The 19,210-nt window shown below is 51.7% G+C and overlaps 1 protein-coding gene across 1 annotated transcript; it reads left to right on the forward strand.

The window, feature by feature from the left end:
- The first annotated feature begins 2,989 nt into the window (after positions 1 to 2,989).
- Positions 2,990 to 15,797, forward strand: SCARB1 (scavenger receptor class B member 1). The gene is made up of 11 exons (XM_026037480.1): positions 2,990 to 3,198; positions 4,665 to 4,806; positions 5,500 to 5,703; positions 6,010 to 6,105; positions 6,712 to 6,824; positions 8,311 to 8,477; positions 9,120 to 9,238; positions 10,482 to 10,555; positions 11,436 to 11,487; positions 12,027 to 12,173; positions 15,541 to 15,797. Exons 1-11 carry the CDS (start codon positions 2,990 to 2,992, stop codon positions 15,562 to 15,564), a joined length of 1,347 nt encoding a protein of 448 aa, XP_025893265.1. The 3' UTR covers positions 15,565 to 15,797.
- Positions 15,798 to 19,210: the final 3,413 nt, after the last annotated feature.

Raw genomic sequence — 19,210 nt, forward strand, 5'->3', positions numbered from 1 at the left:
GGCCCCCTGCCCCGCCGGTACCTGGAGCACCGCTCGCCCCTTGCATAAACCCCCCCTCGCACCACCAGGGCTCAGCCGGGCGGATRCTCTCCGAGCTGGCAGCGGAGCAGGCTGTGTTGGAATGCTCCGGAGGGAGAGATTGCCCCAGTTGCACATTTTATGTGTTTTCTAGGATGCCGGTAATAGCGCTTATGTAGCTGGCCAAAGGCTACGTGCAGGCGATTACACAAGCCGCTGCCTGGCAGCGAGCTCCCTTTTCCAAAGGGCTCCTTGAACATCTCGAAATCAGAGCAGTTCTCCCACGGAGGTGGAGGCACTACCTGGTGCTCGAAGATGTGGAGCGGGTGCAACAAGTGGGGCTCTCCTCCCCTCTCTGCCGTGGGTATAATGTGCTGTTATAACGTGGTTTTGCACTGTGTGGGTCGCTGCAGCGAGGTGGTGGGGAACAGCTCCCACCTCCTGCCCCGAGGCCGCTTTGCCTTGCAGGGTGCCTCGAGCTGCCTGCAGACGTGCTGTTCTCAGTGGGGTGACCTGCTCTTGACTTGCTCTGGAGGGGTTGTGCGGCTGAAGTCCTCCTCTTCTGGCCTGAGCAATGAGTGGAGTTGCCCCTCTTGCMCTTCTCTTGCACAGTGAGGTCCCGTGTCTCACTTGGCCCTGATTTGAGCAAAATCCCCCTTTTTTTTCCACCCATCTCTGGCCGAAGAGGTGGACAGGTATGTGGTAGCTAAGAGTTGTGGCCACCTTCTAGACAAGCTTCTGTTTAAGCTTGTTCCCTGCAAGGTGCTCAGCCCCTGGCTGAGGGGAGCTAAGCACGCTTGGTCCTTAATCGGTGAAAGCCGGTCTTTGTCCTGCTCTGTGCCTATGAGGGGCTGGTTTGGGTAGATAAGGGACTGAGTGGCCACCACAGAATAGGAAGTTGCATCTTCACTGCAAGAGAATGTCCCACCTGCTTCCTCTAGCTAAATCCTGATAATCTGCAGTGAGACCTGAAGAGGAGGAAAAGCCTCAAGTTCTTCCTCGGGTCTCCCCTCATCTCAAGCACTTGGGCTCCAAGTCTTCATCATCATACAGGTGGTCCCCATGAGGCTTAATGTTAAATGGAAGTAACAGTGGAGTGCTGATGTTGAGGATGGCCAGGAATATATCCAGGGCTTTACTGAACCCCCTAGATTGGGCTTCAGGTGGCTTCTGCTAAGGTGGCAGCTTTAGGGYTGTCCTTATGGATAACGTTGATAGGAGAAATGTGCTGCAGAAGTGGGGACTGTGGAGCTCAGCTCCAACCCCATTTGCAGAAACTGGATCTGCTTTGGAGGCTGCACTTAAAACCCTGGTGACAGGGCCACCTCTGAGCTTGGCTGTGTGCAAATATGTCCTCGGATGTATGCAGGCAGTCAAGKGCCTGTGTTGCATTTGATGGGTATCTGTTGCTTGACATTTCTTTCAATGGAAAGCTCTCTAACTTCTACATCTGAAAGCTGGGATAAGACTAAAGCAAAGGAATGAGGAGTGTGGTGAGAGTGAGTGTAGAAGACAAGATCTCGTATTTAGGGTTGCRCTAAAATACAGCAGAGCTGAGTTTTTTCCTCTAGAGATTCAAAMCAGCAGCTGTTTTGTTGAGCCTTCCCTCTGGAGGAGCATTATTTAGATGCTGCTCGTGAGCTTGTGCTTTCCTGGTCATGTCTAGAGGAGACGGGCATCCTTCTCATCCTTTGGAAATGAAGTCAAGATGGTCAGGGGACAGCAAACCTCTTGGTGATGTTTTGTAACCCATCTTAGTTAAAGCCATCCTATTTCAGACATATGACCACGTTCATGTGAACCTACAAGTAGCTTATTTTTAAGGCTGCCCCGCTAAGTAGATTTTACTTAGCGGCATCTGTGGAGAAGCTAGAGTTCTGGTGTGCAGATGGGAGAGGGCTGAGGGAGCTGAGATACAGCTCMGACTGCATACATGCTCCATAAATAACCATATATTATGTGTGTGTGATATATATATATGTGCATGCACACACACACATATATGCAAGAGGTCCATTGAGCACAAGGCAGTACGTGAGAGTCCAGCATGATGTGGGCAGCTGGATGCCAAGGGGCAAGATCTAGAAAATGAAGGAAAGCAGATGTTGTTCAGACTTCCTTGGACAAACAGGCTAATAGTGGTTATAAAACAGGTTAATAAGGGTTATAAAACAGGCTATCTTTGCTTAATCTCTGTTGTCCTCCTGTACATTCTGGGTTCTTTTCTGTAAAATCCTTTACGCTTGCAGGATTGAGACTCTGGAACCAGCAGCAGCAGCTGAGTGTTGATGTGAAGATGGGAAGGGTTTGCATTAGGTGCGACCCCTAATGAAGGCTTAAGAGCAGTTTGGGGGCTCTTGCRGGCATTACCAGTGAATTTTAAGTGGTACAAAGAACCCGATTTTCCATTGCTTTTAAACCTGCCTTATGTCCCACTGCAAGTCACTGCTGGGTGGTGGCTGGTGTGTGAGTCTCCTTGAGACGCAGTTTGGCTGATGCACTTGCTCTTTGGCCGTTTTGGGGAAGCTGCACGTCCTCCCATCCAATACCCACCCAGTCACGCGGCTGGAGGCTTCTTTGTGTCTCCTCCGCCAGGCCTGGCTCCAGCTGAGCTGAGCAGCCAAACATGGCAAATGAATTAAAGCCTTCAGGGCAGGTTTGTTTGCACCCGGCGAGTCAACTAACGCGGAGCTGCAAATCATCTAGCGCTGGCTTGGCTGGCGCCCTGCGAGCCTCCAGCACGCCAGAACAGCTTTGAAAGCCTGTGGGTAGCAATCCAGAGAGCCGAGCCTGAACAAATAAGCCTGCAGACATCCTGCAGCATGAACTCGATGCTTCCGCATGCATAAGTTCCCGTTTTAGGTCTGGTGTTTATTTTTTTTCCTGGGGCAGGATGCGACGGGATCCACTGGAGAAGATTTGCTGACGCATTGTCCCCTCTGGATGGGCTCTCTAAGCGTCCAAGGTGAACATGTTCCCCTGGGGAGCCTGTCCTAAAGGTGGTGTCTCCTTCCTCCTGCAGAACGTGAGGATCGACCCCAGCAGCATCGCCTTCGGCATGTGGAAAGACATCCCTGTTCCCTTCTTCCTCTCGGTGCACTTCTTCGAAGTGCTGAATCCCCAGGAGATCCTGCAGGGAGCGAAGCCGGTTGTGAGACAACGTGGGCCCTATGTTTACAGGTCGGGTGCTGTTGCTTGGACCTCTGGGCAGCTCCTCAGGGAGGAGGCGCGGTGTTGGCATTGAATTCACTTGCGATGAATCCAGTGACACAGTGTTTTGGAGCCGTTACAGAGTGTTCGGTTGCTTAACTGCTGGTAGTGCCAAGGGTAGGACTGCAGACAGTTGAGCCTGTAAGGCTTGGAAGTCCTGGTTTGGGCTATAGAGCTCAGGCTTGTGCTGGGAATTTGGGGATTTGGCTAGCCAAGCCAGACCACGTGGTGGTGGGTAACCCTCCTCTTCAGAGGGGACCCAAGTTCCATCTTAGCTCTTTGGAGCTGCACTGCTAAACAAAGCTGGAGATCTGAGGCTGAAGTTACTCCTTCCGATATCAGACTTCCAAGAAGTCTGCCTATAGGGAACGCTCCGTTTAGGAGAACCAGCATGGAGCACTAGAACTTGGTGCACCTATAGCAGGGCTGGGTCTTTTGCCATGGCTGAGGATGGTGGTTGAACCCTCAGATGCCTCTATAGACCTGGAACCAAAGTGATGGGCGATGCTGAGTTGAATGTGTGAATTTGCCCATGAATAGCCATAGTCAATGTGTTAATTCCTACACATGTAGGCAAGGTTAGGTCAGCAGCCTAAGCAAGCTCATGTGGGGAGATTAGCAGTCTAATCCAAAGCCGTTTGAGTAGTTTCGGGAGAAATCTGGCAGTATGTATATGGCCTCGTTTCTACTGCACTTGCCAGGTCAGCACTAGAAGACCATGTGGCTTCTGTATGTTGTGATTGTGTCCACAGTCACAGGCTTGGCAAAAAAGGCTTCCCTCACAGTAAATAAGAATGAACAAAGTGGCAAAGCTTATTAGTGTCCTTAGCTTTCTGCTAAGCAAGATTAGTGCCCTGCCCAAACGTAGGCTGTAAAATGGAGGCTCCACAATGAAGGACTTTGTTTCTGCTGGTGGGTTGAGCAGTGGCTGCCTGTGGGGCAGCTCCAGCTGCTAGGGACAACCTTGTGCAGTGCTGCCTCTTCACGAGACCCCTGCTCTGCCCCACGTGCAGCAAGGTAGTGCTGCAAGGCAGCGTGCAGGACATCACCCGAGAGGTGGTCCTGGAGCTCYGAGGAGCAGGATGGTCCCCACACTGTGTAGAGCATCGTGCTGTGGTGGCTGCCCTCAACATGGGAGACATCAGGGAACTTGCTTCAAGTTGGACACCTGGGCATCTCCCTGATGAGGCYGAGCTTCTCATCAAATGCAGATGAAATGCCAGAGGGGGATTCTTCATTCCTCTGTCAGCAGTAGATGATTTTTATCTCAAGCTACCCATCATAGAATCCTTATGGTTGGAAAAGACCTTCAAGATCATCAGGTCCAACCATCAGCTGGGTTCCAAGATGAGCAGAAATAACGCAGTATCTCCATGGGGTGGTTGAAGGCTCCCTCACGTTGGGGAGGGTTCCCATGGTCTCCTCTCTCTTTGCAGAGAGTTCAGGCATAAAACGAATATCACGTTCCACGACAACGGCACCGTCTCCTTCCTGGAGTACCGGAATCTCTTCTTCCGGCCGGAATTGTCTTTGGGCAGCGAGGACGACTACATCGTTGTGCCCAACATGCTGCTCATGGTAACCTGCCCTCCAGACAGGGGCTGCRCCCTCCTGCTTGCCAGGAGGAGAATGGGGTCCAGTAACACCTTATACCTTGCTCGCCTGTTGGGCTGGAGGCCTAGTAAGCCAAGAGGTAGTTTCAGCTTAAATAACATGGTTTGCTCCTTTCTGGATGTTGGGGATCATGTTAGGGATCATGTCATCCATGTTGCAGGTCTGGGGAAATTGCTCATAAAAACACAAGCTGGTGCTGGCTAGTGGGGAGGCTCAGCACAACCCAAAGGAATCCCTCAAGACTGAGGGACCACAAGGTGAGATGAGGAGCAGTGGTGACTTGGGCATCCCCGTTGGAGAAGTTCTGCCCCATAACAGTTATTCTTGCAAGGCCTTTCCAAAAGTGAGAGCCTGCCAAGGGGTGACGTGCAAAGAGGCTGCACATGAGTCTAATCTTGCCCAAGCCTCCTCTGAAGTGGCACCTATGAGCCCACAGTGGCTGTTGCCACTAACCACATTATTTTTTCAAATTTAAGAAAAACGAYTGAGTCATGGTGGTGAATAATTATGAACCGCTTCCCTAAAAGCTCCGTAGGATTGCAGAGGAGCCTTGCTGAGCACTGAAGATGTATTGCTGCTTCTTAAAATCTTGTTTATGTGTGTTTATTTTTTTGAATAAAGGCATCTCTTGTCTGAGAGATTTACTGTCTTCCCCAGGGGGCAGCTGTAATGATGGAAAACCTGCCGAACTTTGTGAAGCTCTTGCTGAGCGGAGCCCTGGCGGGCCTGAAGCAGGAGGCCTTCATGAACCGCACCGTAGGAGAGCTCATGTGGGGATATGAAGACCCTCTTATAGACACACTCAATATGCTGGTGCCTGGCTTGATCCCTTTCAAGGGAAAATTTGGCTTGTTTGTAGAAGTAAGTAAACTGTTGCTTGGGAACGTTGAAATTCCATTGATTCTGTGCGTGGGATCAAGTATCCAGACGGTCCCTCCTCCCAAACGGTTGTGTGGTTAATGGTGGTTATGTAAATCTTCCATAATCCTCCCTTGGATAGAAACCCGACAGGTTGGAAATTCTGCCAAACCATAATGGCTAAAATAAGTAGAGCTCAGTAGTTTCCTGCACGTGAACACCTAGCAAGCTAAGGCATCTGTGCAGGTGCTCACGTACTGTAGTGCTGCTGCATATAGTGGATTACAAGTTAGTTTCTTCTCTCTGCAGTTCAACAATTCCCACTCAGGACTGTTCACAGTGAATACCGGCATGCAGGACATCAGCAGAGTTCACATGGTGGATTCTTGGAATGGATTGAGAAAAGTAAGTGTTGGGTAGCAAGTCTCTAATATTGGGCTACGTACTGCTCTAGAGCCAGACAAYCTGAAAGCCATTAGGGCCACTGTGAGATATCTGTCTTGTAGTTTGGCCGGGAGGTCTCTGCAGAGCTTCTACCACCTCRATTAGAGTTGCTAAAAGGCTTGTCATGAACCATCAATCTCCACCCATCAGCTGGCTGACTAGGGCTTGAAAGGCTTTCACCAAAGTCTGCCTCTGGTTGAAGTTGCACCTTCCTTCTTCAGGGTTTTTTGAGGTATATCTTTCAATAGCCTCCTGAAAGCAGTGCTTATTTATGTCATTTCTGTGGAATTTCAATCCTAACTAAAATGAAATAAAATCTGCAGATCAAAGCTACATGATCACATGAGGTTGGGTCATCTTACCCTACTTCTTCATTAACAGGGCAGATGTTTGAATGTAGTGACCCAACTATCTTGAGATCTTCCCTCTAGCTCTATGCCAAAGTTAAGGTGTTAAAGTGGTGGTGAGTCTGAAACAGCAGTTCAGATGAGAAAACCCAGTGCAAGGATGGACGTGGACTGCCCAGCAAGCTCCTGGGCGAGCTCCAGCTCTGCATCTGTCCTGCAGGTGAAATACTGGAGGACCAACGAATGCAACATGATCAATGGGACCTCGGGGGAGATGTGGCCGCCGTTCATGAGCCCGACATCGCTGGAGTTTTACAGTCCTGATGCCTGCAGGTGAGCCCGTGGTGCCCCAGAAGAGTCACTCCTGTTGGCCATGCAGGTGCCTGGAAACTCAGGACAGATGTAGAGGGCCARGGACCAGCTTCTGTAGTCAAGGCTTCAGCCACCATCCAGTCGTGCATCATCTGAGCTTCACGAGCAACGTAGCTGCCTGGTTAGCTGCATCTTGTGATAATCACACAAATCTCCCATATCCCAGTAGAGGAATCAAACTGGGGTTGGTGAATGAGCAGGAAATGAGTGATCTAGGTGAAGTGTGGGACGATAAATGCAGAAGTGCAAAGTCAGTTATAGTCATTGGTCTGCAGAACTGGCCGCTGACTTAATTGCTTGCAGAAATCACGTTGGGGAGCAAATGCTGCTCCTTCCAGGCTGCCTTGGCTCTCTGCTTGAGCCCTCTGCCTTGCACACTGCTGACCATAGCAGATCAAGCAGGGGTTCAAGTACCCTGTGGATTCTGCCCTGTTCATGTTGAAACTTCCTGATGTTGGAATGAGGGGAAGTGGAGGGGGTGGGACGTGGCACAAAGCCCTGTTCCCAGCTTGGTGGAGGTAATTCAGGCTTTGCATTTAGTGCCTCGGAACAGGCGGAGTGCTCGGATGGGATGGAGAACAGTGACTCCTTCCAGCTAAGCAGCCAAGTCAGCTGAGGCAAGTGTTTATGTGCAAGAAGCATCTGCAAACACCTCAGCTACMTGGAGCCAAGGACTTGGAGGAAATTTTAGGAATAATCAAAGGTTAAATAAACTTGTCCATCTCAAACTAGGGAAATCTTTGAGGGGACTGAGAATGTGTTTTCTGGCAAAGCATAAAGTGAAGTGAAAGAAGCCGTGGTGAGGTTCTAGGGTGCAGAAGCTCCCACAGGACACGATGCAGGGGAAGTGGGTCCCATGGAGGAAGCAGCTCGGACACACTGATGGCTCCCTCTTCACAAATCAGTGCTGCTTGTTGTCCCCGAGGCCACTCTTACAGCATTTCTTCTGGCCCAGCTGGCTAGGGAGGAATCACAAATATCAGATCTAAGAGAATAATAATAATAATATTAATATACCTCACACTAGCCTCTTTTGTGGGCAGCGGGGAAAGTATCCAAAAAAAGCCACTTCTGCCTTGGAGCTGGTGCTTGCACAAAGAAGGTGTTATCTCTCTGGAGAGCATCTGCAGGGATTGTTAYGTGCCCTTAAACACATCTCCTCTGGTTTCTGCAAACAGCTTCATAAGTGTGTGTGTCTCTCCGTAACTAGTCTCGGCCAACCCTTTATCTGTGCTTAAAACATGGAAAACAAATGGCTTAAATGCTCATTCCCGATACAAAGCGCTGCTCAGAGTGTTTATCTTGATCTCAAAGTCTAAGTTACATTGCAACTGTGATCTTATCCAGCTAAGATAACCCAGTTCTGTTCTTGGGGCCTCTCTGCTATTGACTAATCCTGATTCCTCTCCACTGAATTACTTTCTATCTATGGTACTTTCTATTGTAGGTCTATGAAACTGGTGTACGAGCAGTCCGGGGAGTTTGCAGGAGTGCCCACCTATCGCTTTGTGGCACCGAAGACGCTCTTTGCCAACGGCACAGACTACCCTCCCAACGAGGGCTTCTGCCCCTGCCTGCAGTCCGGGGTCCAGAACGTCAGCTCCTGCAGATTCAGTACGTCCCGTGCTCCCTCTGCATCTCRCTTCCTCCCTGCCTTACCCTTTTAGCTGCAGAGGCTGAAGGTTTTATCCAGAATGCTGGGACACTGAGTAATACCATGGGGTCTGTCTGCTTTCTGATCTGTGTTCCTGCAAGCCTTGGGATGAGGAGGGAAGTGGGAAAATTCCAAAGCCCATCTGCTTGTGGCCCAACAGCAGCCCTGCAGCCTCTGGAGCACGCTAGGTTATGGTGGGAGCTTCTCCTCACCCAAACTGGGGAAGGAGGGAGCAGGGAGGCGAGCAAGACTTGCCGGGGTGGGGAAAGGCAGGTTGTGTAAAATGAACTCTAGTGTTGGTGCAGGTTGTGCGGGAGGGAACCTGGACTTCAGCTTCCTGACCCATGTCTGGGTACAGCGAGTTACTGCAGCACTGAATATGTGTTTGAGAGGGAGACAGGATCTTAAGCTCAGGTCTCAGGTCCCTCGAGCATTGGGATAAGTTGCTGGAGGGATGGGAAGGAACCTTCTTGTTGGGAGGGGGAATGATAGCAACAGCTTATCCTAAAGCCTGTTCAGAACCAATGCTTTCCTGACCAAAACTGTCAGCAAAGCTTTCCCATGGCCTTGGCTGAGTTGACGATTGCTTTGCTCTCACCCAGATGCACCCATGTTCCTTTCCCACCCGCACTTCTACAACGCYGACCCGTTCCTGGTGAACGCTGTGGATGGGCTGCACCCCAGCAAGGAGCAGCACGCGCTCTTCCTGGACGTGCACCCGGTGAGTGAGCCCCTCCAAAGCCTTGTCCTGAACAGAGGACTCCCAGCTCATGTGGTGAGTTAAGCCAGGGTGGGACCATCTGCCTGGTGGTCTCACTTGGCTCTTGTGGTGCCGATTTGTGCAGGTTCCATAGTGCAAAGACTGGCAAGGACACGTGTAGATAAAAATACCAAAGCCATAAAGTAATTGAATAGCTCATCAGGCTTATAGAGAATTGCAGAACTAATTATGAACTTAATTGTTTTGATAAGCACGCTTTCCACTGACTCAGGATTGTCCATAATGCCGGGAGGTGCCTCTAGCAGCAGCTTAGACCTGAAAATCTAGGTGTCCAAGACCTGAAAGCTTGTACTGTCACAACCAAGTTGAACAGCCAAGTCTAGAGACTCCTCTAGCTGTTCCTGGGGTTGCTTTTCTCACTCTCCCAGCTTGCCCTTCTGGCTGGCTGCTTCTGGTCTGGGCTGATATATGCTGTRCTTCTTGCATGACTTAAGCTAAAGGTAAAGGAACTTCCCCAACAGTGACTAGTTGGGGGCTGAGCTGTTCTCTTGCTGTCCCCACTGCTGGTGGGGAAGGGGCTTTTTGGGGCTCTTCCACCTGTGGCTCATATTGCTTGGGAGCAGATTTTCCAAAGGTTTGGTCATGTTGGTTCGAGCAGGGAAACAATCCCTCCCTTGAGGTAAGGCAAGTGTATCATCTAGGCGTTGGACTCTCTTTGCTTTTTTTATCAGAGCTAGGAAAATCTAATTAAGTTTATTACAGTATCAAACAACTTTTGATAATAGTACAATTAACGATATCGTTATCTAGCTGCAGCCTGCTGAGTATGAATCTGCAAAGAGGGCAATCCAACAAAAACTATGCCCTTAAAAACATGTGTTGCATAACTGTAGGGTCATGAGAAATGGGTGTCAGCAAGACCAGTTTTCCAGTTTATTTTTACCATCTTAGTCTGGTATTATTAGTGATAGCAGTCGATATCTAGTCATAGTTATGGGAAATGCTGTGGGCCCTTGGCTGTGCCCGGGGCACCTGCAGGCTGTGGAGGGCTGCTCTGCAGCAGCAAGACATGTTTAAGTCACTGGGTGCTTTCATAGATTCACAAGGCTCTCTATGCAATCTCCTTGAGTGCTCTGGGGGAGTTGCACCCAAAGTGACTTTGGTGAAAAAGCTGGGGGCTGCTTTTCTGCAAGGAGACAAGCTCTGGCCATGCTGGTGACGTGGTTGCGTTCTCCCTTTGCAGATGACGGGCATCCCCATGAACTGCTCCATCAAGCTCCAGCTGAACCTGTAYATAAAGCAGGTGCCTGGTATCATGTGAGTAGCTGTCTTCTGGAACTGGCCATCTGTCGTCTTAGAGCTTGAAGTGTGGCTGACTCTGGTCATTGGAGTTTGCTGTCCCTGGAGGAGAGGCAGCTCCGGGCAGCTCTAACCTCGGCGGTTCTGCTCTTGCAGACGCCAGCTGGGTCATGAGCTGAAGTGTCAGCTATCCCCATGACCTCGAGCAGCCCTCCCTTAGCAGCACGCTGTGTGGCTGCCCTTTTTGTCGCCCTCCCGAGTCCCCTGTGCTGATGGGGCAGTCCAGCAGTGCGAACATGTCCACCTGCTAGCGGGGAGGCACAGGGACCTCGTGTCTGTAGTGCAGCTGCTCCAAAGCTGTTAGACCCAGCACAGAGAGGCTAAGCATGCTTGGAAAGTTGAAGTTCTACCTCCAAAAAGGCTCTTCCAACTAGCTGTGAGAGTAAATGGGAACCTCCTTGGAAGGGCTCTGCAGCAATGTTATGTGGAGCCAAGTGCTAAATTCTTGCAGGAGTGGGAACCTGTGTGAACTTGCTGCATTTATAGACTGGCTCTACACCAAGAACAGGCCTGGTGCTGTGAACTTGGCTGCACACCCCTTACTGAGATGCTTTGCCATTGCAAGTTCACTTTTCCAACTCGCTGAGCGAATGTACCTGGAGGTCACCTTTGGGATGGCACTTACTGCCGCCCTTGGGCGGTTAAATGCTTGCGGAAAGGCAAACCCTACTCTTGCATGAAAGGCCTTAGTTAGACCTGGTCCCCCTCAAGCAGGAGGAGATGCTGCCTCCTTGCCCTGTTTTTCTGGCCGCTCACAGTCTGTCAGACCCTTCCCTGTAGCAAGAGCTAAGGCAGGAGTTGCGACATGATCAACCAAAAGCGCTTGTGTCTCCCTCAGACAAACGGGGAAGACGAAGCCCGTGGTCCTGCCACTGCTGTGGTTTGCAGAGGTGAGCTGTACCCTGCTGCTTCCTCGCCTCCTCCTACGGGAGGTTTCGTGCAGGAGTGGGGAGAGTGTGTGTGTGTGTGTGTGTGTGTGTGTGTGTGTGTGTCCTTCCCCCCCATCCCAAGCTGCCGTGCTCGCGGGGCTGTCGGGGCTCTTACGTGACTTCCCAAACTCTGCTGTGAATAAAGCTCTAAGCCAGCCAGGCTAATTCGGGGACCTCCTGAGGGCTTTGCAACACTCTGGCTGCATGTTTAATCCCTCCGAGCTGAGCAAAGCCTGCCCTGTGCTTGGCCCACCTCTGCTTCAGTGCATGACGGGTGAGCAGGACCGGGAATGGTTCTGTCCCCATGGCCCTCACTAGTGCGGGACAGTCCTCTGCAGCTGTGTGCATGTCCAGGGGACTCCAATGGTTTGGTAAAAGCTTCTAGCCTGACTGAATCCTACCTAGAAATGTCCCTAATCCCTACCAGGAGTTACCCAACGGGTCTGTCTTGGTGCTGGGTGGGAGGGAAATGCTGCTGACCACTTTGCTTTCTTGAGCAGAGTGGATCCATCGAAGGCTCAGTCTTAAATCAGTTTTACACCAACCTGGTGCTGCTCCCATCCGTGCTGGAATATCTGCAGTACATCTTCCTTGGGCTGAGTATCCCTCTCATTATCACAGCAGCAGTACTCATGGCGACGAGTAAGGTAAGAACCTGCAGATGTCTAATGGTAAATGCCGTTACTCAAATCAGACTTAATCAGATGACCTAGATTGGGCTGACAATCTAACACTCCTGATGAAACCTAGACGGATGCCTTGAAGCTTGTCCAAACGTTGCCAGGTGCCAGCACGTAACAGCAGGCCTTCCTCAGCCATCTAGAAACCTCTCTGCAGCTAGATAATGCAAAAGCATTTCCGACCATCTCAATACATGATAGACAGAAGCACATTCCTGTAGGAGAAAACATTCCTCAGCTCATGCAGCTAAAGAAGGAACAAGCTCCTCAGTCTGGTCTTGTTACAAAGCAGATGTTTACTCAAGTCCAAATGCCTCTGCAGGGTCCCTACAGCTTCCTCCTTCTGTGGTGTCATGTAGCATCTAAATGCAAGTGGTTGGCAAGAAAAACATAGTAGTTGCCATCTTGTAGAAAGAAAGTGGGTTCTCTGCCCATGTCTGAAGCCAACCTGGACTTTTCCAAAAAATTAATTTGCTTCTCTGCAAGTGAAACTACGTTGATAGCTCTGGAAGTTGGACCCTGAGTGGATCTGGACTCGATGAGAAGTGAAACTCTCTGACGCTGTGGGAAGCTGGCGCCTACCCTGCAGTTGGCCCATGGTGGGGAGAAGTAGCCAGGGTGCCTGGCACAGCGAGAACCTGAACTGCCTGTGCCTAAGGCTCTAAGGCAGAGCATGGAACACTAAGACGYTTGATGGAGACCTGTGGCTCAGGCTCCAAAGCATTCAGCTGATAACGCTAAGCTCCCGTAAGCTTTAGCTCTTGAAGTAGAGATCTAGCTCCCTCCCCTAACTGATCAAAACAAGCCTATCTAGTTTAGCATGGAGTCAAATAACCTGAGCTGGCTCTCAGGTTAAGAGCTCGAGAGGCAATTTGTGGGGATAAAAAGGCAATGCTTAGGGACAAGAGGGGGCCCAGGTGAGAGCACGTGCAAGAGGCTGTTGTCRTTGGGCCTCCCGTAACTGCCCCTACAGCAACAGTAATTCAAACCCCACTTCGGGTGGTTGCCAGGGTTTTCTAAGTGTCGTGTAACTGGATTTTAACCAAGCCTGCRACAGCATAATTGACTTAAGTGCATGATTCCAAGTGGCTTTGTTCCTCCGCGCTCYGTAACAATGCGGGAGCGGTGCTGGGGTGAGAGCTCCCGCGGAGCCCTTGGATGCACCACGGCCGGACCACCAGGATGTGCTGCATCCCTCCCCGGCAGCCAGCACAGGTAGTCCCAGGCAGATAAAGTGGAGTGAGTAGCACAGGCTGTCAGGGCGAGTACCCGATTCCTACCTGCRTGGCCAAGGTGATGCTCTTAGAGTGCTTCTTTTGAGCCAAAGTTAGCAGTGTCTTGCCTTAACCCCTCTAGGGCTTAACCCCTAGCAGTGTCTTGTCTTAACCCCTCTATAGGCAGTCACTTCTGCCCTTGTCCAGATGTTGGAACTGGCAAGGCCCCCTTTGCYAGGCTGCCCACCAGCAAGCTGCAGCCCCAGAGCTAAGGACAGGGCTGAGGTTTCCCAGGCTTCTCAAGCAGGAAACCTCACTTGCCAAAGTCAGTTGTTCATCTTCCAGGGATGATTCCCCTCTTTGATCTTCTTCTTGCTTGACATTGGAGCTTGCTTGCCGTGGTGGAGAGAGGTCCTGGGCGGCAAGTGGCTCCTTGCTGCCTGGATCTTGGGCGCTTGAGGCTTGTAGCACACTGCCAGGCTGCATGAACAAGCATTCCCGTAGGAATGGGGGTGGCCTGGACTGCTGGGAACAGCACGAACCTTGGAAGTGGTGCTTGGCAAACCACAATATTGTGCTGCTGAGCGCCAGGAAATCTGACGTGTACTTGGAGTCACTGGGCAGTTGTTTCTCCAAAACCTTGTGCGGCCCTGGGCTAGTGATTCACCTTGTTTCATGCAAGTCCTAACTGCCAGTATCAAAGAGCTGAGCCATGCCAGAAGAGCTCGGGAAGCAAAGCTGTTTCTTTATTTTATTTTAGTCAAATGAATATCTGCTTGTGGAATATCCTAAGCCCAGGCACAAGCTGTAGGCATTTAGGGGCTCAGCAGCTCCCACTTCTACTTGTAAAAGTACCATGAATTSCTGGAACTAAAATCAACTGCAGGAAGTGTCTGGCTACCTGGAAAGTGGATTAAAAAGCCTTAATGATCTTAGAAATTTCTAAGGAACCTATTCAACGACGCATGAATTRGAGAAGAGCTTGTAAACTGGAAGACGGTAATAATCTGCAGCCAACGTGCGGTCCTGATTTGAATGAAGATTGCTAATCTGGTGACGATTGCTTAATCGTGCACAGTCCTCCCTCTGGAAGCCACAGGACGTCACAGGGGACACTGAGCAAGGGCACTGTCCGCAGCTGTCACGTGTCATCCAGTGCAAAGGTCCCGCTTAACCATGGTCCCGCTTAACCAAATTTCTTCCTGCAACTTCTTGCCTGCCTCTCCRGCTTCCAGAGGGAGCAGTGTGCCCTAAACTGCATCCGGATGAAGTGAAACACTTAAATTCAGCGAAACGCTAGAATTTTTCGTCTAGTTCGTAGTGGAGCCAGTTTAAAATGCATCTGTTGAGCCTACAGTTCTAAAATGTGCGAATCCCCTCCCTTATAAGAAAAACAAGTGCCCAAATGCAGTATTACTTATCTTTTCTGAAAGCATGGGCTAAAACATGAATAGTCACACTCCTTTAAAAGTGCAAATGGACCATTTTAAAACTGGCTTAACACTGACCAAAATCCTAAATAGAAGACAGCTTAGTATATCCTACAAATTGCAATCTTCAATTAATAAGTAGATTGTAGTTAAGCAGTGATTAAAACTTTCTTTAAAATCTCATCTTAAAATTGGAACCCTCATGGAATTCATGTCAAAGTACACCATAAACTAGCCTGGTTATCTTCTAGGAAAAATGCTCTTTATTTTGGAGTAGCAATAAAAAGAACTCAGACACTAATAAGGCCAACGAGGCCGCCTCTGCCAAAAAGCTGCCTCCGGTTAAGGGGACGGCGTTGCGGGAAGCCAGACTCTAGGTGGGTACCCGGCCAAGGTAACATGCTTTCCTCTCATCCCAATTTGATTAAACCTTGCTTGAAACCAATCAAAAGAAAGTGCTTACTGTCCACCTGTACCAGACACGTCCTCCTGGCAAGCTTTGACATAATGATGTTGCCTCCTAGCTTTATCCAGGGCAATTTAGATGTCTTAATACTCCTGCTAAACTGCAAGAAGGTGCTTTTCTTTCTCCCAGTGCTCCTGAGCTGTAGCCCTGATAATAAGATCAGGAGGGAGCAGGATGAGAAATAGGGCTGGTGTGAGGAAACCCTTTTCTCACCTTTTTTCCAGAGTGATGGTGAGATCCAGGAGTAAGTGAAAAAGAGCAAAAACCCTTGTGGCTAAAAGCTCACTGCCTCCTGGGCTTCACTCTCCTTCAGTATCTTAAAACCTTGATTTCAAAGACTTTCCATGGGGCTTTTTTATGCATCAAATATCTGGGTGTGTGTTTAGTTGGTGCTCTAGGTTTTAGTGGGTAGGCACGACAATAACTTCATTCCGCTGGTGAGTGGAGATGCAAAGATGTTCTATTTAAGAAGCCTTCAGCCAAGAGTTCCTGAACCCGCAACACGACAGAAGAGGTCTGGGGGGCAATGAGGGATGGGGTGATGGCACCTTGCYGTCTTCCTGGTGGGTCTCTGGAAACCTGGGTGGCTTTGTTCCACGTTGGGGAACTGGCACAAGGGCTGCAGAGCTCAGAGGTAACCAGGCTCCAAGAAATACCGGAGAGAGCAGAGTGGAAAAGGAAATCTATAGTTCAGAGGCACTTGCGGATGTCCTGTGGCCACTTGCGCAGCGATGTGGAAAGGTCTGCAGTAGCAGGCTCTGTCCCAGCCTGCCAGCAGCAGATCCCTCGTGCTGGGCTGGTGATGCCCCTGGGGCAGGATGTCACGGTGGGGCTGCAGCCCTGGGGTGCGTGTCCCGCTGGCTCCGGAGGGTGTAGCTGCTGCTGTCTCCTCTGTCCAGAGAGGCGCCGCGGAGAGGAGCCAGCGCGCGCCCGGCACGCAGCGCGCGCCCGCCCCGCTCGCCGAGACCACGCCGCTCCTGCAGGACGCCGGCGCGCCGAGCCGCCACGCGTGAGCTGGGCGCGGGGTGAGAGCCACCCTGGGTGCAGGGAGCAGCACCCTGCAAGGCGAAGCCACCCCGAGCCACAGCGGCGCGCGTCACAGCACTGGGCATCGCCGCACCGGTGAGGCGAAGGCTCGTGCCCCGCACACGAATCCTGGGATTCGGGAGCACCCCTCGGAGCGGCGGCGTTTGGCCAGGGCCTCTCTGCTACCGGCTGGCAGGCAAGAATGAAGACAGTCCTTGGCTGATCTGAGGAGCTACTTTGCTGCTTAAAACTGCCCGTTGCCCCAAGTTCAAGGCGTTCTAATAAGGTCCTTTAGAACAAATAATATTTGCACATAAAGCAATGATGGGATATAATGATTTTTTCCCCTAAATGCTGCTGTTTTATATCCTGTGAGAACGGGGCTTGCTACGCCACGGTTTTATTGATGCATCTTAGGACTGGATTGTCCTGCAGATCGGTGCCGGGTGCTGTCGCTTCAGTGATAAGTTTCTTAAAGGCCTTTAAGGGTACCTGGCACCTGCCCAGGGTTGCTCCTGCCTCTGCATATATTGAGTAATACAGTGATGATTTAAAAACTGAATCTGTGCCATAATCCTGAGGTCTGGTGATTCCAGTCCAGAGCCCCTTTACTTAACCTCCTGCCTCTGTCCTCAGTCTAGGTGACCAAGTGAAATAAACCTTGCCAAAAAACTTGGTTTTGGTACATCTGACCTGTCCTTTAGCTCCTAGCAGACTGGGTGTCTCTACTGCTAGTGCACCCATGTAGGGTCAGCTCTTCGCTGTGCATCACGGGTGCTATAGGGTGCTTGTGTCGCCCTGCCTGAGCAGCAGGAGAGGGCACCTGCCTCCCTTTGTCAATAGCAGCGATAGTTGTGCTTTTGAGATAGAGGAAGCTGTGTGCAAGCACGACGGCCTCGGTAGGGTCTGCCAGAAGTAGTGCAGATTTCCAARAGGAGATCTTGTGGGATCTGGGGTTGGAAGCTACCTGGGAGGGATGTGCTGGAGTCACTCTCATGGGCAAGAGAGCCTTAAGCCCAGGGCTGTTTCAGGGCTGACTATCAATCAGTAGCTGTCCACGGCCCCTGCCTCCCCTCTGGGAGACTGAGCAGCATTTTGGGGCTGAAAGGACCAAAGCTGATGCCTCTGCAARGACTAAGTGTAGAGTTGGGAAGCCTGTCTCTGCAGCAGCGTGTGGCACACGGATCCTGACGCAATCTGGAAACCACTACATTTGCCTCCAGCAACTCTGTGACCTTCTAGAGGGTTGTGCCACCAACTCCCTGGTAGACAGGAAGAGATGGGAGATGAAACCACTCCAAGCAGCTTCCAGACTAGTGCATTCCTTGCTGGTTGCATCCCACACACTGCAGCTGGTTCCGGGCTGTCTTATCACTGGAGGAGAGGTACAGCACAGAGAGTGAAGGGAGCAGCTGGGAGCTGCCAAGCACTTGCTCTGTGGGCACAAGTTGGCTAGTTGACACCTAGGTGCCCTTGGAGCACCGTGCACCAGTTTGGGGCTGGCAACATCCTTCCTGCAGCTGGTTTCTGTGACATGATCCTTGCTGAGGACGATGCTCAAACTGCAGCTCTCAGTGCTCCCCGGTCTCGAATCCAGAAATACTCACCAGCAAACGTCATCTCACCGTCTACACCTGCAGCAAGCAGTGCCCAAACCAGGAACACAGCAGAGGCACCATCTCGCACAAGGCACTGCACGACCCCGGCACTGATTTGCATGGGCAAGGAGAGACTGAGGGTTGATCCAGGATGACTCCCTTTGAGCTCGCCTGGTCCGGGTTTTGGCGGTGTACCGATAGCTTTTTTTGTACGGGTAAAACACGAACAAGYTCCTGCAAAAGCTGCTTTTGTGCTTGCATCTTTTTTAAGCTCTTAATGGAAATGCACGCGTGCGAGAGCGCCGGCGGGTAGGCYGGGGCTGCGGGTGGCAGTTAGCGCTGCCAGGAGGGGTTGGGGGGCCGGGACTGGGCCGGGATGGGGGGACAGGCCCCGTTACCGGCCGGCCGCGGGGGGGGCGCTCCCTGCTGCGCCCGCGCGCGGCCGCTGGGGGGCGCCGTGGGGCCGCGCGTGGACGTGGGGGGGGTGACGGTCGGTAATTCCCCGGCTCGGGGCGCTCCTCGCCTCTTCCCCTGCCAAGTTTCCCAAGGTTTAAAAGGCTCCTTGTCCCCCCCGAGCGCCCCTGGCCCCGCTGCCCCGGCAGGCTGCGCTGCTCCCAGCCCCGCGCGTTGCCTTCCCGGCGGGGGGAAGGCCGCGGCCCCCTTCCCTCCCCTGCTGCACGCTGAAGTCATTGACGTTCTCCTAAAGGGGTTAATTGGCCTCAGGGAGCTCAGTAATTATCACAGCTGTCCGCCGTGCCCGGGCTGTGAGTCCTGAGCGCTGCAGGAAGGACAGAGCGGCCCCCACGTCTGCGCTGGACCTGCTCGCCCCAGAGACCTCGCACGGAAGACCTGGGGGTCCAGCCCAGAGCGGGTATCCTGCGTGGGACGTGGCAGGGGCAATTGTCCTTGAACCTCCCCGGTGTGTCCCTGGCATCGTCCCTGGTGTGCCAGGAAAGGGGTGGCTTATGCCCTTCCTTGCAGGAACGCAGCTGTGAACTGTCCCTGTTCCCTTTGCCCAGCCTTGTCCCACCCTTGTGCTCCTCGCAGTGGCCCTGAGCTCAATTTCGGGCAGTGGGACATGGTGAGATGTTCACCCTCCTCAGACCCATCCACAGCAGGATTTGCTGCCTCCAGCAGACACCTCGAGTGCCCCAGGTGAGTGGCACCGGGGAGGAGGCTTCAGCCCCAGCAGCTGCAGGGGATTTGGGTCGTTGCCTGAGGAGCAAGAGCAGCTTTAACAGGGGTTCAAGAASCTCCTTGCTCCTGCTGT

The sequence above is a fragment of the Nothoprocta perdicaria genome, unplaced genomic scaffold, assembly GCF_003342845.1.
Source record: "Nothoprocta perdicaria isolate Ctin4 unplaced genomic scaffold, notPer1 scaffold_2, whole genome shotgun sequence".
In the NCBI taxonomy this organism is placed as follows: domain Eukaryota; kingdom Metazoa; phylum Chordata; class Aves; order Tinamiformes; family Tinamidae; genus Nothoprocta; species Nothoprocta perdicaria.